The sequence below is a fragment of the Atheta coriaria genome, unplaced genomic scaffold, assembly GCF_025399875.1.
Source record: "Atheta coriaria isolate IRGN ID8LTWV9N9 unplaced genomic scaffold, Caltech_Dcor_3.1 hic_scaffold_4_pilon, whole genome shotgun sequence".
In the NCBI taxonomy this organism is placed as follows: Eukaryota; Metazoa; Arthropoda; class Insecta; order Coleoptera; family Staphylinidae; genus Dalotia; species Dalotia coriaria.
This window is the reverse complement of record NW_027045446.1, coordinates 2,058,742-2,083,903: the sequence shown is the minus strand read 5'-3', so window position 1 is coordinate 2,083,903 and position 25,162 is coordinate 2,058,742. Positions and strand designations below refer to the sequence as shown.

The window sequence follows — 25,162 nt, the reverse complement described above, 5'->3', positions numbered from 1 at the left end:
GTACAGAGCGCTTAGTTTTAATGGTAGCAATTAACAGCCGCTGCATTTGATAACGTAAATGTAAATTAAAATCAATTAGAGTCAAAAATTACCCAATACATGACTGTATCTGTATCTACTCGATACAGGTACAATTTGTTTTGTTTTCGGCTCAAAATGAAAATAGAAAGTTTTTTATCATAATTTTGACCTGTAACCAGCATTTTTATTATTTTTTGTATTTGAATATAATTTAATTTAATTTTTAAGAGGTTGACAATACTGAGAATGACCGTGAATATATTAATTGCAAAAAGAACTCTTTTGATTCCATAGATTTAACAAGAGTCTTAAACAATGGGAATTCTCATAAATTTGAAATTTGACTGATCACGAAGATCATTAAATCAAAAAGGCTTAAATTCAGTTATTAGACGCATGAATTTTTTATGTTTTACATGGTTAATGACATACTTTTTGCGTTGTGCTTTGCATAGGAATGTGTTAGGGTCGGTTTCAACTTCTGCGCGTGTTATCACAACGTTGCAGTTGTTATTGCAGGTCGTGGCCGATTATATGAACATGTCTATGACTTAGTGCTTAGTTTCAACATAAAAACATAATTTTTCTAAGTTACTCGACTTACTCGACTAAATTTTTGACTAAAATCGTATTTTTAGTCGAGGAACTAATTAACTCGACTGAATACTAACCAAAAATAAGACTTTTGGGCAAATAGACAGTCATAATTTAATAACTAGACTGAATACTAACCAAAAAAATAAATTTTAGTCAAGTGGACAGTTATAACTTACCAACTCGACTAAATTTTTGTATAAAATCGTATTTTTAGTCAAATAGAGCCATAACTTAATTAATTTTCCCATCTTACTAAATAACTTCACCAAATACTAGCGAAAAATATGATTTTTAGTCAATTGGACAGTAATAAGTTAACCACTGGACTAAATACTAACTAAAAAAATAAATTTTAGTCAAGTGGACAGTGATAACTTACCAACTTGACTAAATTTTTGACTAAAATTGTATTTTCAATCAAGTAGAGTCATAACTTAACTAATTTTTCCATGTTACTAAATAACTCGACTAAATACTGCCAAAAATATGATTTTTAGTCAATTGGACAGTCATAACTTAACAATTGGACTAAACACTACCCAAAAACATAATTTTTACTCATAAGTTAACATTACTCATACTCTTAAATGATTTGTAATATCAGGAAAACGTGGTGTGAATTTTAAGCAAGAGAATTGCATGACTAACACACACAAGTCATGATTGTTCTTGTAATATTTTCGTAAAACCGAAATTTATGGCTGCAAAATTTTGAAATTCTTTGTGACCACTGTCCACAAACTTCTCGTTTATTACAACATCAAACAAAACCGCAATACTCGTAGGAAAACGTGATCGCTTAAAATTTAAATTCGTCTCATCTGTCTCACAATATCCTGATGCAATAATAAAAATTTTCATGTTATACAATGATTTAGCAGAAAACACCTAAATCACTTGAAAGTACTTGAAACCAACAAACAACTCCGCATAAGTAGGAAAAACAGAATAATTTCAAATGGAAGATATTAGATTATTACTTACTGCTGATTGACAATACGCGTAATTCGCCGTAAATGGAAATTTAATTCGCGTTTATGCTTTAATCAAATTCAAGCGCGCTTTTCATCAGTCGCATTAATTTCGCATTCCGCGACGAAGTATCTCACAATCTCACACATTATGCAAGCGTAATGCATCTCGGTGTGCGTCATCCACGTGCATAACTAATGAACCAGATGATTTTTTGTTTTCTTCGACGACATAATAAACAATGTTAAGCAGGTGAAACCCAGCGGCGTAGCGTGCCTTGTCGGGGCCCCGTATAAAATTTTTTTTGGAGGCCCTTATATGATGGTAAAGGTTTTTCCTTACACACTTTGGGGGCCCCCGTGGCCCGGGGACCCCGTATAATTGATACGGCAAATACGGCGGTAGCTACGCCCCTGGTGAAACCACAGCGTGCATGAAACAATATGTTACTCAACCATACGCAGGAGAGAAACATAAAATGATGGAGATGTGTGAGTTTGGTAATGAATGCATCTCGATATTCTACAGATGCATAAACCACACTTATGTGTGTTATTTGCATATTTGCTTAAGTGGCGCACCTTTTTTTCTAAATAATTTGTCCTTGTATATTTTATTTTGTTTCATTTTATGTTGGATAAATTATATTTACCCAAAAAGATGTACGACGTTAATTTTAACCAAAATTTGAACATTTTAAATGCAAAAGTTTGTTTGTGACGCTTTGTAGAAAAAACTACTCAGTCGATTTTAATAAATTTTGGTTTGGAGATGTAAAAGACCCAGGAGAATAACATAAGCTACTTTTTGTTTTAAAAATATAACTTACAGGGTGTTTAAAATATGTTTATAAAAAAAATTGTAAGCCACGTTTACGCAAATTTGAATATTACAATTTTTGAACCAGAAGATCACTCTCAAGTAATGAAAAAAAAAATATTAACGCAAGTAAAAGCTAATAAAACAAATCCTAACGCACAGAATATGACTTAAGTCACATCCGCATGGACTTATAAAGTAAAAAACAACTAGTTTCCTCGTTGTGTAACATTTTCCTGCATCGCAGCGTCTCCAATTGCAATAATAACATCAACACTAACTCCACGTTGAAATAATTAACATAATTACTCTTTCCTTTGTTTTGATTCAAATTAAATAAATAATTAATCTGCATATAATTAAAATATCGTGGATTTTCTCTGACATTGATCAATGATGTGGAAAAAATCCATGTTTTTAAGCAGGTATTTTCATACCAAAACGTAGACAATTAAAAGTTTTTCATTTATGCAATAAAAATGTGAGTTATGATGAAGTTGGTGTGTTTTGCACGTCTAACTTCTTATTTCTAACAAGATGTAAAGGACGTATGCGCAATCGTGTAACCTTTGGCTGTTCTTCGACTGAATGCAAACATGTTATGGGAACACGCTCGCGCAGCGTTTAATTGAAACACTTTTCTGTTAATTGTTTTTAATTTTGTCGTAACTCGTAACTGGTGGCTGATTTTAGATTTGTTTGAATCATTATATAACCATAACTATATAGGCAACTTGTGTTACACTAGTTATGTCCGTGCGCAAATTTTTAAAACTTGAAAATTTTTGAGGTTAGATGAATATGCATATTATAATCTTAAGATTATTTTGAAATCACATGAGTGCGCATGTATATTTATATATTGGAACAAGCAGAATGTTGTATCTATCGAATTTGAACACTTACCTTTTGTTTGTTGTTGATTTTCACAGCGAAACCTTGTTTTGGACTGGACACGAAGCGGTTGAAGATTGCTAACACTGTAAAAAGAACGTAGGCAACTTTTAATACACCTATGCACAGCAGCTGAGTTGTACAGATGTTCAATGAACAAAATTGATGATTATTTTCTAATTAGATCAATATACATGCTTATTGATATCTAGGAATATATATTATATGATTGTTTTATAATTTTTAATACTTACAACAGTGCCACTGTTCGTTTTTATCGATAAAACTCGATTTTCATTTGTACTCTGCACACTCTTGCTTTTTTGAAGGTTAACCAATTCAAATTAATAAATCTACTGATTATGTTTGAATTAACCAAGTGGCCATATCAAATTATATATCAAATTGAAAAGAATTGAATGTGTTACTTACTACAACAAGTTACCACACTGACATTGTGTTTTTTCTTAGTTAAAACTCAATTTTTATAAACACTAACCGTCGACACTGCACAATATGTTCACTCTACATATAGGCAACCAGATATACGTAAAATTTGAAGTATACTTACAAAAATGTTTCATTTTCAGTTAAACGCTCAGCAATTATATTCCGATTTTCAACACGGCGTCTGGGAGCTGTTCACTCGTGTCCGTAACGCCAACATCCCCGACATTACAACTTATCGCCAGATACGATTTATGAGCGTCGTGGGGCCAGCAGCACTGCCACCAGATCAACTCGATCGGGTATAAACAAATCTTTTTCATAAATCTCCTTTATCTACAAACAAATTCATCCTGATACTAATCTGATTGCTTTTAGTACAATCGTTTGATCAACGACATGCTATCAGTCTACAATCAGGCATCAATTTGCGCCCTCAACGAGCCATTCCGATGCGGATTACGTCTGCAACCAGATTTGTCACACATAATGGCGAACAGCCGGAACTGGGAAGAATTACAACACGTTTGGACTGAATGGAGGCGGCAAACAGGCCACCACGTCAAAGAAAGCTATGAACAATTAGTACATTTATCAAATGAAGCCGCACGACTCAACAGTAAGCAAATTTGATCAAAATTTGTTCAAAAATCGCCATTTTGTAAATTTTACATCCGTGTTTAGATTTTAGTGACACTGCGGAATATTGGAACTTCCCGTTTGAATCCCCAAGCTTAAACTTGGATCTAGAAGACGCATGGGAAGAGATCAAACCGCTTTATGAGTTATTACACGCTTATGTACGCAGGCGATTGAGGGACTTCTACGGACCGGAAAAGATCAATAGACAAGCACCACTTCCGGCTCATATTTTGGGTAACATGTGGGCACAATCCTGGACGAATATATTTGAGATTTCACAGCCATATCCAGGCCGGAATTATTTAGATGTCGGACCGGAAATGATTAGACAAGTATGCAACCCAAAAACAACCGGAAGTTGATTAAATATTAATAAACTAATCAAATTTTTATCATTAGGGTTATGCACCAGTGGACATCTTTCGTCTGGCAGAAGATTTCTTTGTTTCAATGAACATGACACCACTTCCCAATGATTTCTGGGCGAGTTCCATCTTAGAAGAACCTCAAGACCGTGTGGCGGTGTGTCAACCGAGTGCTTGGGACTTTTGTAACAGTCGTGACTTTAGGTAAATGCAAAATGATAAGAATCCCGGTCTATAATGCAAAAAACACGTGTATTATTCACTTTAGACCGGGATTCTTCACTATTAACATTTATTAACATTTATATTGGTTTTAGAATAAAAATGTGTACGAAAATAACAATGAAGGATTTGATAACCGCCCACCATGAAATGGCGCACATACATTACTTCATCAATTATAGAAATCAACCGAAAGTGTTCCGCGACGGTGCGAATCCAGGCAAGTAACATTTTAATTACAAATTTTGAATTTACATTCACAAGTGCTGCAATAATGAGACATGAGCCATATGGTGATCGATTGCGAGTGTGTTGGAAACTAGAAAAGCAGTGAAAGTTATTTTTACAATTGAAAACTTTTGTTTTAGGTTTTCACGAGGCGATTGGTGAAGCAATAGGTTTATCTGTAGGCACGCCGCGCCATCTACAAGTACTAGGACTATTACAGAACTCTGTAGATGACGGCGCTGTCGATATAAACTACTTATATCAAATGGCACTTGATAAAATTGCTTTCCTACCTTTTGCGTACGCCATGGACAAGTGGAGGTATTCCATCTTCAAAGGAGAGATTAATAAAGATCAATACAACTGCGAATGGTGGCGAATCAGGTAAAATTTGAGGTTAAACATGTAAAAATAGTTATTTATGCAGGTTATGTTTACAGAGAGGAGTATACCGGTATAAAACCACCTGTGCTGCGTTCTGAAATGGATTTCGACCCCGGTGCGAAGTACCATGTGCCAGCAAACATACCATATCTAAGGTAAGTGTTAAAATTATTTATTTAAAAACCAAACAAGTCAACATTTAACGTTAAAAACATATATACATAATACAAGAGTAAAATCAAGTTTAGTGGTGTGCCTCACCGCCATAGTCGCCACCGAAATCATGTCCGCCGGTTTCATGACCTCCGCCATAATCATGTCCCGCACCTTCAGATTCATAACCTCCATGATCAGGGTATTCATGACCTCCACCTCCGGATATGTCATGCCCACCTCCAAAGTCATGACCTTCTAATTCATGTCCTCCTCCGCCACCAGCACTGATTTCATGGTGTTCTGGTACGTGATGTGGTTCTTCATGGACAGGAACATGCACAGGTACCTTCACTTCATAGGGTACCTTCTTTTCAACCACATAGGGGACCTTTTTTACTACCTCGTAAGGAACAGGGTTCTCAACTGGTACCTTCACTGGATAAGGTACTGGTTTCTCAATATGATAAGGTTCCTTTTTCTCTACTGGATAGGGAGCAGGTATAGGTACCTTCACAGGAACAGGATAGGGTTTTATCACTTCATAGGGAACAGGTCTTGATACATGAACCTTCACTGGGTATGGTACGGGTTTCTCGACGTGGTAGGGTATCTTCTTCACAACATGCACTGGATAGGGTTTAGGGACATGTACGGCGTAAGGTCTATCAACTGGGACCTTCACAGGAACAGGGACAATCTTCTCAACTGGATAGGGTTTAGGAACATGGACTGGTATCTTCACAGGAACATGAATCTTTTTCTCTACTGGGTAAGGAGCTGGGATGAAGACCTTAACAGGGACAGGGATTTTTTTCTCTACGGGATAAGGTTGGGGTACCAGGACCTTCACAGGGTAGGGTTTATCAACGTGGACCTTAACAGGGTAATGCACAGGTTTTTCTACGGGATAAGGCTTGGGTACTGGGACGGGTACTTTGATTTCGATTCTTACCGGAACAGGGATCTTCTTCTCTACTGGGTAGGGATGTGGTACCTTCACTTCTACTGGATATGGAACGTTTTTTTCTACTGGGTATGGGATTTTTTTCTCTACGGGATAAGGGACAGGGATTTTTTTGACGACGGTCACGGTTTTCACATGATGGTCACCTCCTCCTCCTCCACCTCCATGGTCACCTCCAAAATCATGATGGCCGCCGTAGTGTTCTAATCCACGTTTTTCTTTACCTTTGAGTGCTTCAGCCACAGGTTTTTTGATTCTTCAACAGTTTCCTCGGAGGATTTTGAGTTTTCTGCTTGTTTTTGTGTTGGTTCTGATTGTTGGTCATCTTCTTTTGCTAGTGTGGTTACCAGCAAAAGCGCAGCGAGCGCCAAGTATCCCTAAAAGTATAAAAGTAAAAGAAGTTACGTAATATTTCCGCAGTTTCACTTCTTTTTATGTTTTTTTATGTTTTTGTTACATAATAGTTGATTTTTCACACAATACACTTGAACACTCTGTATATCCATCTATTATATTCACGTATGATGAGTTTTTATGCAGTTTTGTGGTTTTGTGGTTGAAATACTTACATTTAGTCTCATTGCACACACAAAACCGATAATAACAAGTGCGGTCGATGATATGTGTCTCTAATGACGATGCAACGCCGTCTTATATACGAAATTGCCCACTTTTTGCACTTTGCCCATCCAAGATGGCATTATGGCCGAACAAAACGCGAAACTTTCGCCATCCCCACCCGCGCGCGCAGACGCGAAGAAGCGACACGGTTTGATCACCTCAAGCGAGACCCTTCCTCGAAAGTTATCATCATCAAACTCACTTTTAACCACGCTAAACTATTAAACACACTAAATTATTAATTGAAACAATTAATTTCGGTAACGATATTACACAATTTACTAAACACGTTGGTAAAGAAAGTAAAAATTTTAAATTTTAATTTTTTCCTTGCTCCAATACCCGAGATAAATGTGTTTTTATTTTTATCTACGACTAGTAAAGAAAGCAATTGTAATTAAATCAAACATTCATGTATAGCACGCGTTATGCAACGCATGCGCGAGTTACTTTATCTGCACGCGCATTGTGTTGCATTCGTCTGTGGAGCGAGTTATAATGTGTTGCACATGTTTTGCAACGCAATGCAACGCCATGCCATGCAAATAGCGTTTTTATATAATACTAATACAGATATAATTAAAACATTTTGATTGTGATATTGTGATGGTTATGATCTGATTAATTTCTGTACAATTAATGTGGCAAGAATGATAAATGTGAAGCGGTTTATGAGCGGATGAAAAGTGCGCCATCTTTTTATTATCGTTTTATAGGTTATGAAGTGGAATAACGAACAAGTTATAAACAAGTAATGGTTATGTAATATTTGCAAGTAAAGTTAATTTTGTTTTGGTTTGGAAAAGTATGAAATTATTAGTTGTAAAATAACGGATGAAAAATTTATCCGGAAAATTTGTTTTTTGTGTTTTTTTTGAACGAAAAATAATTTTTTTTTTATAAAATTTAGTCAAATTGTTTTTTACACTTAAAGAAATATTATCCGGAAGTTTTTTGTGTAATTTTTAGTGTCTAAAACGTGTTTTTCATCGGTTAAACTTCTTTATCCGGTTTTTTTCATCCGGCTCAACTTCTGTCATCAAAAAAAGTTTTTAAAAAATACATTTTTTCAATTTTATTCTGTAAAACGTATTTTTTTGCCGGGAAAAATTTTCGTCCGGTTTTTTTTTATCCGGATCAAATTTTTCTTTAAAAAATCCGGTTTTTTACCGGTTATTTTCATATTGCCAAAATTTTATCCGAATTTTCTGTTACTAATTTTAATCTAAAAATTAGGTTTTTTTTTATCCGGAAATTTTTTTTTTGTAAAAACCGGTTTTTTACCGGTTATTTTCATACTGCCAAAATTTTATCAGAAATGTTTGTATCTAATTTTTTCTAAAAACTAAGTTTTTTATCCAGAATAATTTTTGTTACAAAACCGGTTTTTTACCGGTTATTTTCATATTGCCAAAATTTTATCCAAATTTTATGTTTCTAATTTTTTTCTAAAAATCAGATTTTTTATCCAGAATAATTTTTGTTGCAAAACCGCTTTTTGATACTTTTTCACATAATTTTTAGTCTAAAATTATTTATCCGGTTATTTCTCAACTCTTTTCTAGTTATATCAGCATAATTACACTCTGACTGAAACTATGAAACACATGATCTCTTCCTATCGGAAAGTTAGCGGTGTTAACGGCGTCAGCCTCAATACCAAACTGTCATTACGTCCGTTATGCAGCAGCTCAACTTGAATAGCAATAATCATTAGCGCGTTGGTTTTTATTGCCTCATTTACGAAACGATTAATGAAACAGGCGCAAAAAAAATAATGCGGAAGCCACTTTTCCATCAACGTACGTGATTTTTATAATAATAAAATAGAAAAAATAAAATAACAACAAATTAACTAAACAGAACTACAAACAAATCCAAACACAAAAACACAAAACAAATCTTTGATTTTCACAATAAAAAAACAGCTTAAAGTAAACATGAATAAATTATTATAATTGCCAATGGTCTAAATATTGCTCTCAACATGGCCACTTCCGGTTTGCAGACATATTTACACAGAAAACACGTACATCTTGCTGTTATATAAACGACTTTATGGGAAACTTCTAAAATATAACAACAAGAGTAGTGGACTACTCTGCAAAGTGGAATACCATGAAGATTATCACTAGATACATTTATGGTCGACCGGTTTACCATTTGTGATCATGAAAGTCATGATGGTGTTCCTCGTGGTGTTCCTCATGTTTATGCTCTTCGTGGTGTTCCTCATGAATTGGTACATACACAGGGTACTTGATATACTTGGGTACCTTCTTAATGACCTCATAGGGTACATGTTTGATGACCTCGTAGGGTACGGGTTTCTCTACTTTTACCTCCACTGGATATGGCACTTCTTTGTAGACGGGCACTTTTACTTTTTTGTAGACTGGATACGGTGCGGGTACCTTCACTTCTACTTTGTAGGGGATTTTCTTCTCCACATGGTATGGTACGGGTTTATCCACGTAGACCTTGACTGGATAACGTTTCTCCACCGTGTAGGGCACATGGACCTTTTTCTCTACTTTGACAGGGTATGGTTTGTAGACATGGACGGGTACCGGGTGATCTACATGAACTTTTACGGGTACCTTGATTTCTTTATATACTGGATAAGGTTTTGGGACTTTGATGTGTTCATAAACAGGGTAGGGGACTTTTTTCTCAACTGGGTAAGGAGCTGGTACCTTCACTTCAACTTTAACAGGGATTTTCTTTTCTACTGGATAGGGGGCTGGTACTTTCACTTCGACAGGGTATGGTTTATCAACGTGGACGTGAACGGGTACCTTGACGATTTTTTCAACTGGGTATGGTTTTGGGACGGCGTATGGTACCTTAATTTGAACCTTGTAAGGAACAGGTACCTTTTTCTCAACTGGGTATGGATGTGGTACCTTTACTTCAACTGGGTATGGTACCTTCTTTTCTACAGGAACAGGAATCTTTTTCTCTACTGGATAGGGTACCTTCACTTCTTTGATGACTGTAACTATCTTCTCATGATGGTGTGGTTCCTCTTTGTGTTCTTCCTCCTTGTGTTCCTCGTGTTTATGTTCTTCTTCTTTGTGCTCTTCATGGTGTTCCTCTTCAACTGGTTTCCAGTCATGTTTGACTTCATGTTCATGATGCCCTATATCATGGTGTTCGATATGATGGTAACTAATCGCTGGTCCATGGTCTTCCTCATGATGGTGTTCTTCATGGTGTTCCTCTACTTCGTGTCCGTGACTACCAGAGTCTCCAAAATCATGGTGGTCATGATGGTGTTCCGCATCTCGCTTGTCATGCCTTCTATCGACTCTAATACTGTCGACAAGAAGCAGGTGGCAGATGCCAATCACCAAAAACACCTACAAACACACCACACACAGACGTACCATCAATATTCTAAACAAAATCTTTATAAATTCTCAACTTACTGATCGCATGTTCACCGTTCACTATCGCTATCAGTTCTTGCAATGCGGCTGCTACACTTCGTATTTATATACAACTGTCACTTTCCCTTCGCGTCTCTTTGCGCACCGAAAAAATCTCCCACTCCGCTTAACTTGAGTCAAAACAGACAAAGACACTTTACAATCGGCGAAAACTAATTACGCGCCCGTGCGCCGCCCGGAAATGAGCGAGTTAGTGCATAGCGCGTCTTCTATACCGACTTCAATTATTCAATTCGTTGGTTCAAACACATTTTGGTCACAATGGTATTTGGATATATTGTCGGAAAGAAAACTTATTAGTGCAGTTATAATTGCATTCGCGTGACATGCGTTGATTTGCGTAAAATTTGCCAATTTGAAAGTGTCGATTAAAAACACACACACAGCATAATGATGATTGTATGGAAAACAACATAACCTAAAAAATTTCATAACCAAGCAAATCTCATTAGTCAGCAATGTGAGCGATTTTAAGTGAATCTTGTAATCGTAATCAGAGCTGCAATATGAAAATATCGAAAGGAGTAATAAACGCGTCATACGTCGCAAAAATCCGTATGAAAATTACAACCATACACTTTACATTCGTTACTTTTACTTTCCGTATTATAATGAATTAAGATCATTCGTACGCTTAACAAATTACGCTGCTGTGCTGTGCGCAGAGAAAACCAAACGCTTTTCTTTCGAATAAGTTTAATGTCCGTAAATAAAGCAAATATAGCAATAATATACAATTACGGTGAACAAATGCTTGTAATCGTTATTGCTCTGATTGCGCAATCAATTTGTACAATCTAATCTAATTAGTTTCCGTCAGGTGTGAGGTTATGCACGTGCATAACCTAAAAATATTATATGGCGTTGTATACACTGTCAAATCTGTCAAAAAACATAACCTCATCACAAAAAATTATTTTTTGATGTTTTTTGGTATTTTTTTCTTTAAATATACACAAAAAAACATAAAAAATATTTTATGAAGAGTTAAGTGAGTTTTCACTTTTTTTCAAGCAACAATTCACATAAAATATTGTGAATTGTTTGTGTGCATGTCGCTGTCAAGTTTAAGTATGATTTGACAACGTTTTGACCTGCGCAGAACATGATTTACATAGTTGTGAAAGTAAAATTTTTTGTTTTTTTGTTTTGCTTCACATATGCAAGGAAATCGTTCAATATCTGCAATAAGTGGCAATTAAAGATAATTATAAATTACACAATGTGTTCATATTTCTAAATCTGGCAATAATAGTTTGATAATTTAAACTTTCATCTTTTTATTCGAAAGTTATCATTGATTACAGTTATTTCGGAGAAACCATCTCGTAAGATATTGATGTTAATGTTATATTTTTATTGTATTGCTTCTTCCTTGTTTTCTGCTTGCTATCTGACAAGACAAGATAAAATGAAAATGAAAACGCGTCGGCGAGTATATCGATGCAGGAAATTAAATCACCGGAAGTCAGCTTGTTACCGTTACTCTACTTGCGATTCTTGCAACTTGCAGCTTGCATCTCGCGGCATTAGTTATCTCACTATTCTCTGTACTCGCATACATGAATAATAATTTACCATTCTCTGCACGCATGCGTGAAAAGCACACGTTTTGAAAAATCAGCGCAAAAATTTACTTTCATTCATGTTTCTCTCATCTCAAGAGCAAAATATAAAAGAAAACGATGACATTTTTCATTGGAGGCATTAGCATTGAAAATGTGACAAGTTCCGCGCATTCAAATCGAGAAATGGAAGCAAAAAGAGAAATAAAAACTAAATTAAACGACGCAAGCATTAAAATGAAAAGCAGTTTACGATGCTATTACGAGCGACGTTTTCGTTTTCTACTTGCGCAGGCGATAACTGTTTAGTTTGACTTGGAAGTTTGTAACATCTGTCGGACAGTTGGACTATTACTAACGAGTAATTACTTCTTTCTTACCTCTTGCGTCGTTAAGCGCTGACTTGTCGGGGACTTGATTTTCCATTAAACTGCTTTTTTAGACGCTCAAAACTGTAATAATCACATGTTTCCGAGAAAAATACAACCAAGAGTCATTTTAGAGTTGGCAAAACGTTAAATTCAAGAGAAACACGTAAATATTTTATGTGGCAAAGTAATACTGATATAATTTTGTTTATATTTTGTTATCGCGTTTGATTCTGAAGTCTGTGAAGCGTGAAATAAATGCGGTTTTGATTTTAATGTAAATAAATGCATTGCAGCGCCAGCTAGTAGAGAATTAGGGAATTAGTTGGTTTGTAGATTCTACTCGTGCGCTACTCAAGCAGCGGAGTAGAGTTCTTGTTGGTGTGAATGTGACGCACTCACACGGACAGGAGTGTCACTCCGTATAACCCAATGTACTTTCACTGACACACATGCACTACACACGCACACCACTACACAGTCCCCCTTTATACTTTTAAACTCTCTAAAACACCATGAGATGTCGCTACCATACTCTTTTCAACTAAAAATATTCTCCACGATAAAATAAATTGATTTTCCACTGTATAATAATAGAATATTGTTTATAATTACAACACAACTCATTATAACGCGTCCAATTAATGCGCTTTTGATAATTTCATGTCCAAAATTAATTACATCGTCAAAGCGCGAAAGATAATTAAAATATTTTCAACAATATTGACATAATTGTTAATTACCAGTAAAATACACACTTGTGGCAATTATTCATCTGCTGATTAGTCTTGGAACATGACGAGAACATGCGATCGAGCACATTCGCACACATATCGAGAGAAAAGCGTCGAAACAATGAAGTAAACAAACGACAAGCGTCTGCGGCGGCTAACGGCTAACCAGAACAACAACAACAACATTATGTAATGCTGTAACGCATAATGCGAACATAAATACCCATGAAATGCGGCACACATACGGAATGCAGCAACGGCAACATTTTCCAAACATAATTATCATCGTATTCTGCAGAAAGATATAAATCTCAAGCAAAAAATACGCAAAAAACAAAAAAATAACTAAAAAAAAACAAAAAGTTATAGATATTTTAAGTTTACGTCATAAATTAGTACCAAACACGACTAATAAATGTTAATTTATGCTTAAAATAACACAAAATTGGTTTTTAGAAAATATTTCATAAGAATAATCATGGTTATGCTACAATGCAATGTGTGTTGCCTACTTTGTGTACATTGTGTTATTGTCCGCGTGACCGTGAGCGTGTATAACCTATAAAAGCTTTTACTTCACGTCTATTATATCTATTTATGCATGAATTCAATAATATCAAGGACAAACATTCTGTTCGGAGTCTGCATAGAAAAGTGAATCGTTCTACTTCTTGTTGCTGACATGCTGACATTAATTGCAGTTTGTTAACTAACGATCACAACTACATAACCAATTTTCATAATGGTTGCTAATTGAGTTGCTGTGCTGCATGGCTTAAATTACTTAAATCACCGATTCATTTCTAATTGTTTTGGCATCAATATTCAATTTTTAACGATCTGACCTGACCGTGTACCCCGCATCATTAAATTTGATATTTAAGCATAAATAAATCCACAGACTCGTTGAAATTGTTTTTTTGTGTGAATGTTGTATTGTTGGTTGTATAACTAACAATCATTTTGTTTGTTTGTTTTCTGTGGGAATTTGATTTTCTACTTTTTTCTTGTGCAATTCCTCTGGCACAATTCACACCTAGATGTGGCAAGTGATGACAAATCTGACTTAAGTCAATTTAATTTTTTACGTTACTTTATTTAAGTTAAGTATAAATTATACACATACAAAAATATCATTTACATTGTTTTCTTCTTGGTTATGTTCAATAATGTCCGTAATGCGGGTCATAATGATGATCATGAACCGGGTAGGGTACGGGTACCTTCACTGGATAAGGTACGGGTTTCTCCACAGGGTAGGGCACGTGTTTCTCAACAGCAACCGGATATGGACGATCATAAGGTACCTTGACTGGATAAGGCACAGGTTTCTCAACGGCAACACCTATCTCCTTGATAACAGGGTATGGTGCTGGTACAGGTACCTTCACTGGCACCGGGTATGGTTTCTCAACTGGATATGGTACTGGTCTATCAACAGCAACCTTAACTGGGTATGGTCTTTCAACCGGATAAGGAACAGGTACCTGTTTGACTACATGGACAGGGTATGGTTGTGGGACATGCACTGGTACAGGACGATCAACTGGTACCTTCACTGGAACAGGTACTTCCTTCACAACTGGATAAGGTTGTGGAACATGAACAGCAACTTTATATGGGACATGGATGTGTTTCTCTACTGGGTATGGTGCTGGTACTGGTACCTTGACTGGTACATGAATCTGTTTTTCAACTGGATATGGTTGAGGGACGAATACCTTCACTGGTACAGGTCTCTCCACGTAAACTTTATAAGGGACATGGACGATTTTCTCAACTGGATAAGGTTGTGCAACTGGATATGGTACCTTCACAGCTACTTTGTATGGAATGTGTACTTCCTTCTCCACGGGGTACGGAGCAGGTACGGGTACCTTCACTGGGTACGGCACGTGTTTCTCCACTGGATACGGGATGTGTTTCTCAACCGGGTATGGAATAGGTACTCCTTTGACGATGGTGTGTACGGTTTCATGACCATGGTATCCTGGGTCATAGGCACCATGACCCAAAGTAAGCCCACCGATGATTCCATGTCCGCCTTGACCCAGATGGTATCCGTTGTCAAATTCAGGTCCATAACCGTAGCCTAAACCCAACAGACCACGTTTTGTTTGTTTTTTATCATCCAGGGACGCCTTCTTCTCCTTCGCTTCCTCACCCAAGGTGACGGAAGCGATGAGAACTAAGAACCCTAGTATTAACTGAAACACACCAGAAGATTAGGAACTGTAATCACTATAATCCAATGCTGGTCACTGTTTTCGTTTAATTTGATTTTTCACACTTGAAACTCACCAGTAGTTTCATTTTCGGACACACCTGGTAATCTACCAGTTCGAACCGTGCGAACTGTTTGTGGTTATCATCGGGGCTGGCGGTAACTTTATATACAATGCCACCACTTTACTTTCGCTTTCGATCTTCAATGGCGACTGAAAATACCGCGTTCAAGCGTGCAACCCAACCACCTCTACTCTGCGACTACACATCCCAACTATTGGTATGGCACCTACCATATCGTACATTAATAGGGTTATACAAGCGCATACACTTTGATTCGTGTTACGTAGTCGACCGGCCAAGTCGTAGTCACGTTTTGCCCAATACGCATCTCTCAAGAGTTGGAATAGAATTCGTGAATTGCGAACAATGAGTAGCCTACCTACCTGCAGTTTGAAAATGTACTGACCCGGCTGAAATATACGATTATGGCACATTTTATAGAGTTGCACGGCCGGCTAACGAGCGAGAAAGTGATTTTCTTGTGCGCGGCGGCCCCTAACGCGCAAAACAAACAATTTTTCGCTCGTTTTCGAGTGTATCTCGTTTGTGGAGCTGCAGGCTAATTCAATTGCACGATGTTGCGCTTACGTAACTGTTACAGAAAGAAGCAACGTAGAAAATAAAACATACAAACGTTTTCCGTTCATTTTGAGGTTAAATTGGGTTAACATATCATAACACAACTTGGAAAACTAAGCATTTTGTTCATTTTTATTAATTTTGAGGTTAAATTAGGTTAAAATATTAAAATTCAACTTAAAATTTAATATTTGAGTTATTTTTCAGTAAATTTGAGGTTAAATGAGGTTAATATAGCATAATATAACATAAGAACATATTTTGGAGGATTTTTCTTTGTATTTGAGTTTATTTGAGGTTAAAATATTGAAATATAATCTAAAAAAATAGTATTTTAAGAAAACTAGGAACATTTATTTAATTTTCCAGTAATTTTGAGGTTAAATCAGTAAAATACACCATAATACAACCTAAAAATGAAAGATTTTAGTTATTTTTCATAAATTTTGAGGTTAAATGAGGTTAATATAGCATATTATAACCTAAAAACAAATTTTGGTAGATTTATAAATTTTTCTTGGTATTTGAGCTTGTTTTAGGTTAAAATATTGAAATATAACCTCAACATTTACTCTTTCAAGAATACTAAGAACATTTATTTAATTTTCAAGTGATTTTGAGGTTAAATTAGGTTAACATATCATAACACAACTTGAAAATAGAATATTTCTTTAATTTTTATTAATTTTGAGGTTAAATTATGTAAAAATATTAAAATACAACATAAAAATGGAAGATTTTAGTTATTTTTGAATAAGTTTGAGCTTAAATGAGGTTAATATAGCATAATATAACCTAAAAACAATTTTTTGGAAGATTTTTAAATTTTTCTTTGTATTTGAGCTTATTTGAGGTTAAAATATTGAAATACCACCTAAAAATTTAGTATTTTAAGAAAACTAGGAATATTCACCTAATTTTCCAGTAATTTTGAGGTTAAATGAGTTAAATACACCATAATATAACCTAAAAATTCAAGATTTTTATAGATTTCTTTTAATTTTCTTAATATTTGAGTTTATTTATGGTTAAAATGTCAAAGTATAACCTAAAAATTAAATATTTTGGTTATGAATCATTTTAGATACACATTTCTATAATTTTTCATTGATTTTGAGGTTAAACAAGGTTAATATTTCAAAATATAACCTAAAAACAAAATATTTTTTAATTTCTTCTATTTTTCTCCACATTTGACCATAAAAAAGCTTAAAATATGACAATATAACCTAAAAATCCCCAATTTTTACCTCGTGTCATCCCACGTGATCAAATAATGACTCCGACACGTGCGAGACGAGAAGAAACCCACGTCACGTAACGCGCTCCATTACAAAACGAGCGTCAGTTGGCAAACGGACAGAAAATACAAGTTTATCATGATATGGCGAGGAAGTGCAAATGAAGTGGATGCGAAATCATCGTGTGCACACAAACATTACGCACATTACACAATATTTTAATTAGCTGTTGATGTATGTATAAACTCTTATGCTTGTTCTAGATATTTCGTGAGCACCATTCTGCAATTCCAAATCTATCGCTCTTTGTGCCAGGCGGCGGGACAGTACGATCCGGCGGATTTATCAAGGCCATTGCACAAGTGCGACATATACCGGAGTCGTGATGCTGGCCGCATTTTAAGGTGAGTGTTCGATATTAATTTGATCTAAACTTGTTTAATTGATGACACTTTACGCTCACAAATTGCGTTGGGATATAATCAAAGCCTTGACCTAGTTTAAATTGTTGGCGACGACAAGAAGTAAAAAGAAATTTACAAAATCACAACTTCCACAGCTGCGGCTATTAATACATGAGCAATAAATGATTGTTGCATGCGAAATAGTCCGGTGTTGCAGTAACAGTTTTACCTACAGTAGTAGTGCGTTGTGAGCTGCGCGCGCAGTCGCAATATGTACGAGTATTATGATTAAGAAAGTCCGATTCAATTACACTAATTATTTATTATTACGATACAAGTACAAACTGGTTGTTAAACGGATTCTCTATAATTGTTTAGACTTAAGTAACTTAGGTTTTTTTTTGCGGGTTTTGGTTTTGGTTGGTAAATTGGGAAAAAATTATAGTGAGCTATAAATGTCAAGCGAAAATTACAAATTGCTACAATTTGATGTTCAATAAAACTGAAAGCGAAAAGTGATTTACTGCCAGGTGGATAATGGCCGCTTTTGTAAGTTTTTTAGACTTTTAGAGTCATTGTTTTGGTTGTGATGCTGTGAGCGGTGTTTCAACACAACGGCAATGAACGTAAAATTAACAACAACAACAAAAAAACACAAATTGCGTACGCACATAATTTTTTTCTATTTTTTAAACATTTTTTTCTACTTCGACAGTTTTTAAACCCGAACAACTAAAGTCGTGAATAAAGTACTTTAATCACGACCTTTAGTCACGGGTTGAAGATTTTAATCAAACTCGTGACTAAAACACCCTTTTAGCCACTTGATACTTAATATACTATTAAATTTATTTTTGCAAAAAATTAACTTCCGTATATTTATTTATTTATTTATAATTTTGCATTCACATATTGTTTATGCAATAACCACCAACGTCAAGATGCAAAACACGATAAGAAATGAAGATATTTTACTTTTACTTGTTTCTTATTGTTGGATTTCTTGTACTTGCATGACTTTCAAGTCTCTACGTTTCTACATTGATAAATAACTTAAGTCAACTTAACAGTTAACATTCAACATTCAAGTAAATTCACTCAAACAATTATTGAGCTACATTTTTCGCAATATTCCGATCAAGGTTAAGATATACATTATTTTGTCGTTGCTTTTTCCTTTTGTTTATCTTTCAATCATAAAAATTTCGTGTTCTTTGCAATAAATAATTAATACTTAGCAACATCCTTAATTTTTTTACTTTGGCCATGTCAAAAAATGTTCAATGTTGACTCAAATTGCATAAAATAGATTTTTTTGACTTAAGTCAAAACTTAAGTAAAGTTACTTAAGTCAAGAATTAAGTGACTTAACTTAAGTCATGTTTTTATTTTAATTTTAATTATGCATGAGTTAAATTGTGCAAGACAGGAATTCGGTAATAAAAGTAATAATAGTAATAGTAATATATCCGTTTATGTTAATATAAATAAATTATTTATTTAAATTAATTGCAAGTGAGTGAAACTGCCTTAAACTAAGTTAAATACAAATGAAAACATTTAGTTTATGTCTCTATTACAACACTACCAGAGACATGTTAACCCAGTTGACTTAAAATGGCGTCAAATTTAACACAAAACTAGTTTCACAGAATTTATTTATTTAAAAAATTAAAAATTTGTATGTAAAATCAATTCATCTTGTTTTTCTTTGTTTTTGTCTTCTCGTTGACGATGTTCTCTTTGATCTTTATGATCTCTATAATTTGTGTGATCTCGATGATATCTATGATCTCTATGTTGATGGTCGTAAGAATCACGATGTTTATTGTTATAATTATAATAATCACGATGGTCACGCTCGTTTTTGTATTTATTAGTAACAGGTCTAGGCCGTTTTCTTTCATGATCCACTTCCGGTTTCTTTGGTTGATAATTTTTCTCAACTTTATTCGACGCTGAATAATATTTATCGAAATCATTGTTTTCCGGTTTCTGTACAGTAACAAAATGTGGTGTATCATCACCTAGGTGATAATGTGGACCAAAATGAGGCTCTTCTATATTTTCCCAATTTTCCGGTTTAATTTCCGGTTCCGGTTTGGGTACTTCCGGTTTCCAATGATAATGATGATCAAAATTTTGGTAATATTCTTCTTCTTTGTGTGGCACATAAACCGGATATGGTTTATCCACGAATACTTTTACTGGAACCCTTACCTCCTTAACAACCGGATATGGATGTGGTATGGGTACAGGTATCTTCACCGGTACTTTTATTGGGACGTGAATTGTTTTCTCAACTGGGACCGGGACAGGTACGGGAATGTTTACTGCGACTGGGATTTGTTTTTCTACTGGGATAGGGATATGTTTGATTACCGGGTAGGGTTCAGGGATACCTTGATAGAAGGTGATTGTTTTGTGGATGTGGGTTGTGTGACCTAGGTTGATAGCACCTGAAGGTAAAGGGGGATGTAGTAAAGGAGATGGTGTTGTGGTTGTTGTTGTGGTTGACAGGAAATAATCAGGTGGAAATGTTGGTAGGGTTAAGGTAGGTGCAGGGGTTGTTAGGGGTATGTCTAGGTTATGATCGAGGTAATATCCATGGTCAAATTTGTCACTGTATCCGTAGTTTACGTCTAGGGCTAAACCACGTTTTTGTACTTTGTCTTCGGATTGTTTTCCTTCGATTTTTAAGTTTTTTGATTTGTTAATATTCGTATTTGGTTGTTTTGAGTCTTCATTTATTGTTTTTGATGGTACCACTGTTGATGTATCATGTTTTGAGGTTATTTTTGGTTGAATTGTTGAGTTTGTTTTATCTTCAGCTTGGATTTTATTAAAAAATACCAAAAAGAGTAAAAACCACAACTAAAAATTTAAAAATAAAAAAAGTTTGAAAGAAAATTTGTTGTTAAATTGTTGTTTACGTACCAAATTCATGTTTATACTGAAGAAGAAAAGATTCAACTGATGATCAAATGTATTAACCGGTGGTTTTTATAAGATTTGTGCCATTTGTGTTTCGATATGTGCAATATTTGCATCATGATGTGATGTGACTGTCATTTGCTTCCTTTTTCTTTATCGCAAGTTTTTTTGTTTGTTTGTGTTCATCAGGCAAATAAATTCGTAATTTCTTTCTGCAATAGCAAAAGAAATCAATTCTGATTTAATTATTTAGTTTGGTTGAATGTGTAGGAAAGAAAATAAGAATAATAATTAGGAAAAATATCAATTTTGTGTTTTAGACGATTTTTGACGCAAAATTTGCTTAAAATTGGAACACAAAATTTGTTATAACTCAAAAACTAATTAAGATATGGAAATGATTCTTACTTCAAATGATAGATCTCATTAAAACCTAGAAAGTTGATGAGATTTTGGTTTATATAAATTTATCAATAAGTTGTAAATTTAAAAAATATATGAAAAAATTACGAATTTTTCTTTTATAAGCAAAAAATCAGAAAAATTGCAATAACTTTTAAACGAAAATACATAAAACAACCAATTTTGGACTAAAGTATAGATTTTGATAAAAACTGTTATATTAACTATATATCAAAGTGTATATAACTCTTAATTACACACAATTTACAAAAATTTGAGTAAAAAACATCAAAAAACGATTTATTTTGCAAAATATTTACAAAAATTGCTTTATTTCTCTCAAATACAAAATAACACACCAAATCATCACTATAAATAAATGTCGTAAGAAATTCTCTATGTACTAATAACGTTTGAATCACTTTGTGCGGCAAATTGAAAACAAAATCTAATACAAATTTAATGCATGTATGAAGCAATTTCACTCTCGACGCAACTAAATGTAGATCAACAATGTGAATGTGCTCGACATCAATTTTCTTACGTATTCGTTTCAATCAAGCTCCTCACATGCGAGTGTGAGACGCACGCAGTGCTAGATTACATTCACGCGCGTTCCTCCAGCGAATTTAATTGCCGAAGAGCGAAGACTGAAGAAACCGGAAGTACGCAAATGTGTTTTTTCTCTTACTCCACATATCACGTAACGCCAGCAATTTGTGAGAGTTGATGTGAAATATAAATCAATCGCATTACTACGTATTCGCCACACGAATGGCAATTAATCTGGTTATTTTAATTAAGTTTCGTTTTGGTTTGGTTTGGTGAAAGTGTAAGTGTCATAAATCAAAAAATCAAAAAAAAATTTTTTTCTTTTAAAAAAATAAAATTCATCATGTAAAGAATATTTTTTTATTATAAAACATATAAATTAAAGATACAAAAACAAAAATGAAGAATTATTCGATGTCAAGTCAAGAAGAAGAAAAAAGACACACATTCTCAGCATGAAGAAGCGCACACACAGTGTGGATCACAATTATAAATTATCTATTTAGTAGTGATGATCGTAGTGGCCGTGATGGTCGTGATGGTCATAGTGGTGATCATGGTGTTCATATTGATGTTCATGATGGACATGTACCGGAACGGGTACCTTCACTGGAACAGGTACTGGTTTCTCAACATGGACCGGAACATGCTTGATCACCTCATAGGGCACAGGCCTGTCAACGGGTACCTTCACCGGGTAGGGCACTGGTTTCTCAACTGGTACCGGGACTTGCTTGTAAACAGGGAAAGGTTGTGGTACAGGTACCTTTACTGGAACCGGATATGGTTTGTCCACTGGGTATGGTACTGGACGATCAACATGTACTTTCACCGGGTACGGCACTGGTTTTCGACTGGGACTGGAATACGTTTTCTACATGGACAGGGTATGGTTGTGGGACATGCACAGGGTATGGACGATCAACTGGTACTTTTACAGGTACTGGTACTTCTTTGTAGACTGGGTAGGGTTGTGGAACATGTACGGGTACTTTAACTGGGTATGGAATGTGTTTCTCAACAGGGTACGGTTGTGGTACGGGTACCTTGACTGGAACATGAATGTGTTTCTCAACTGGATACGGCTGTGGGACCAGAACTTTCACTGGATATGGTTTATCCACGTACACTTTGACTGGGACGTGCACTATCTTCTCAACCGGGTAGGGTTGCGGCACTGGTACTGGTACCTTGACAGGGACCTTAACTGGAACATGGATATGCTTCTCAACGGGGTACGGCTGTGGAACGGGTACCTTCACTGGGACTGGAACATGTTTCGTCACTGGTACCGGGACGTGTTTGTACACCGGGTAGGGTTGTGGGATACCCTTGTAGTAAGTAATGGTTTTCTCCACATCGGTATGGTGACCTAGGTTGATCGGGGAGTAATGATGATGATGGTCATGATGATCATGATGTCCAAAGTGTTCAACATGTCCGTGATGTCCACCAATTCCAACATGGTATCCATTATCGAAGTCACCGCCGTATCCGTAACCCAAGTCGAGTAATCCACGCTTGGTTTGCTTCTTATCGCCAGCGTCAATTGCTTTCTTCTCCTCGGCCTCGGCACCAAGTGCCACTGCAGCGAGGACTAAGATCGCGATGCACAGCTAAGGAAAGGATTACCAACAATATAATGACTTATCTTAAGTAACACAAAATTGCACTTAACTCACCAATGGCTTCATAGCTGCCTCGTGTGTTTGTTCTGTGCGTTCAAGAAGTGAACTGCTTGTTGTCGATGAGACCCGGACGGTTTTTATACCTCCACATCACTTTCGCCACCGTCGAGCGCATACTCATGGTACCCACCTTCTGTCTCCGCTGTGTCTTTCGCCGTACCATGAGTGTGTGTTGTGTTATTCAATAGCGCAAATGTAAAATGTAAAACGTAAAATGAATCGAAAAACTTAAACATCACACAATAAAATTGTCATACCATGTTCATGTGGTGCGTTCATGCATCAAAACAACGACCTCGTTGTGTTTTTACACAAGACCTACCATCAAACATGTCTTTTTGTCTTCCTATGAAATTAATTCGCTTTATTTCTATTTTTAGTAATCTAATGGAAAAGGGATCTTCTTTACCATGGGCTGACACTTTGTATCAAGCTACAGGTGAGACCCGGATTAGTGGTGCGGCGTTAAGGGAATATTTCCGGCCCTTGGAGGATTGGCTCCGAAATGAAAACCTACGCACACAGGAATACGTCGGTTGGTTGTATGATGGTGATTATTGTAAGCAAAGCATCGAAACAGCTGGTTTGCAAGTGTATGGTGGGTTCTATAACTCGGCACCACAAACTGTCAATAGTAATTTGTTGGTTATGTTGTCTGTGCTAGGGATTATCACGTGGAATAGATATTGATTGTTTTTGTCTCGGTTTTTATTTTTGAAATTAAGTAATCCGGTTCTTTTCGCTTTCGGTTGTCGGTTTTCTTCTTGATACACATTTCGTATCCGCTACACAAGTGTAACAGTAACATATGCGGCATGTCGATTTTTCGGAGAAAGTTTTTGTCAATTTTGAACGTGCGCGCCGTCAGGGAATTTTTTTACGTCTATGTCACGCACCGCACTTGTAATTATTTGCAAAATCGTGGAATATTGCACAAGATATTGTCAAAACATACAAATACATCCGTTCAATTAACTTAAGTAAGTAATTTAAGTCGTTTAAGGTCACCGGGTTTTTTCTTCTTTGACAATACTTGATTGTTTGATTGTTTTTTTCATTTCTAACCTAAATTATGCTCTACTTTTGTAAAAATTTAAAAAAATTACAAATTGCGTCTGCCATCTGTTGATCTATTGATTAATTATAAACTCTTGAAATTTAAATCGTTTTGGGAGCGAAATTAATAGATACCTAACGAAATTTCTAAAATTCTTAAGCAACTAATAACGGTCGAAATTTTCACAAAACGCATGCCACGGATGCTGGCTGAGAGCCCGTAACTAATTCCGGTCTTTAATATTAAGTCTCCGAACGTTTAATTATAGTGTTACATGAATACGAAGCATTTAACTATTTTTTTGTTGTTCACAAAACGCCGAAAAAATACAATAATGTTAGACACGCTTTGTTGAACATGTTTAGTTGAATCAATAACGATTGCAACGCGTGAGTAAACACATTTCTTTTTAAATAATAATGATTTTGGTGTAAGTGTAAGAAATAATTGTATATGATGTATAAATAGTCATAGTTTAAGATAGAATTTTATACTTTTTATTCGCGTGTACTTGTATTATAATATAATTTGTTATTAAGTGAAAATAAACAGAACGTAAGCAAAA

At 35.4% G+C, this 25,162-nt stretch overlaps 4 protein-coding genes across 4 annotated transcripts in view; 1 reads left to right on the top strand and 3 right to left on the bottom strand.

The window, feature by feature from the left end:
- The window catches only part of LOC135791068 (angiotensin-converting enzyme-like), a 28,305-nt gene extending 3,143 nt beyond the window's left edge, over positions 1 to 25,162 (top strand). The window contains exons 2-10 of the mRNA XM_065301378.1: positions 3,894 to 4,052; positions 4,129 to 4,369; positions 4,435 to 4,724; positions 4,792 to 4,961; positions 5,075 to 5,199; positions 5,348 to 5,591; positions 5,648 to 5,746; positions 17,824 to 17,964; positions 23,921 to 25,162. Of these exons, the coding sequence (XP_065157450.1) occupies positions 3,894 to 4,052; positions 4,129 to 4,369; positions 4,435 to 4,724; positions 4,792 to 4,961; positions 5,075 to 5,199; positions 5,348 to 5,591; positions 5,648 to 5,746; positions 17,824 to 17,964; positions 23,921 to 24,230 (1,779 nt within the window). The 3' untranslated portion in view covers positions 24,231 to 25,162. The remainder of the gene's footprint in view (positions 1 to 3,893; positions 4,053 to 4,128; positions 4,370 to 4,434; positions 4,725 to 4,791; positions 4,962 to 5,074; positions 5,200 to 5,347; positions 5,592 to 5,647; positions 5,747 to 17,823; positions 17,965 to 23,920) is intronic.
- LOC135790673 (titin-like) lies at positions 5,756 to 12,890 on the bottom strand. Its single transcript, XM_065300948.1, has 5 exons — positions 12,730 to 12,890; positions 10,764 to 10,894; positions 9,493 to 10,694; positions 7,491 to 7,550; positions 5,756 to 6,967 (listed from the first exon to the last, which is right to left on the bottom strand). Exons 2-5 carry the CDS (start codon positions 10,770 to 10,772, stop codon positions 5,836 to 5,838), a joined length of 2,403 nt encoding a protein of 800 aa, XP_065157020.1. The 5' UTR covers positions 10,773 to 10,894; positions 12,730 to 12,890; the 3' UTR covers positions 5,756 to 5,835.
- LOC135791073 (MAGE-like protein 2) lies at positions 14,527 to 15,896 on the bottom strand. The gene is made up of 2 exons (XM_065301388.1): positions 15,753 to 15,896; positions 14,527 to 15,658 (listed from the first exon to the last, which is right to left on the bottom strand). Exons 1-2 carry the CDS (start codon positions 15,762 to 15,764, stop codon positions 14,615 to 14,617), a joined length of 1,056 nt encoding a protein of 351 aa, XP_065157460.1. The 5' UTR covers positions 15,765 to 15,896; the 3' UTR covers positions 14,527 to 14,614.
- Positions 22,199 to 23,657, bottom strand: LOC135791072 (uncharacterized). The gene is given in 3 exon segments (XM_065301387.1): positions 22,199 to 22,721; positions 22,723 to 23,468; positions 23,535 to 23,657. Coding segments are annotated over 3 exon segments (1,125 nt in total). The 5' UTR covers positions 23,547 to 23,657; the 3' UTR covers positions 22,199 to 22,354.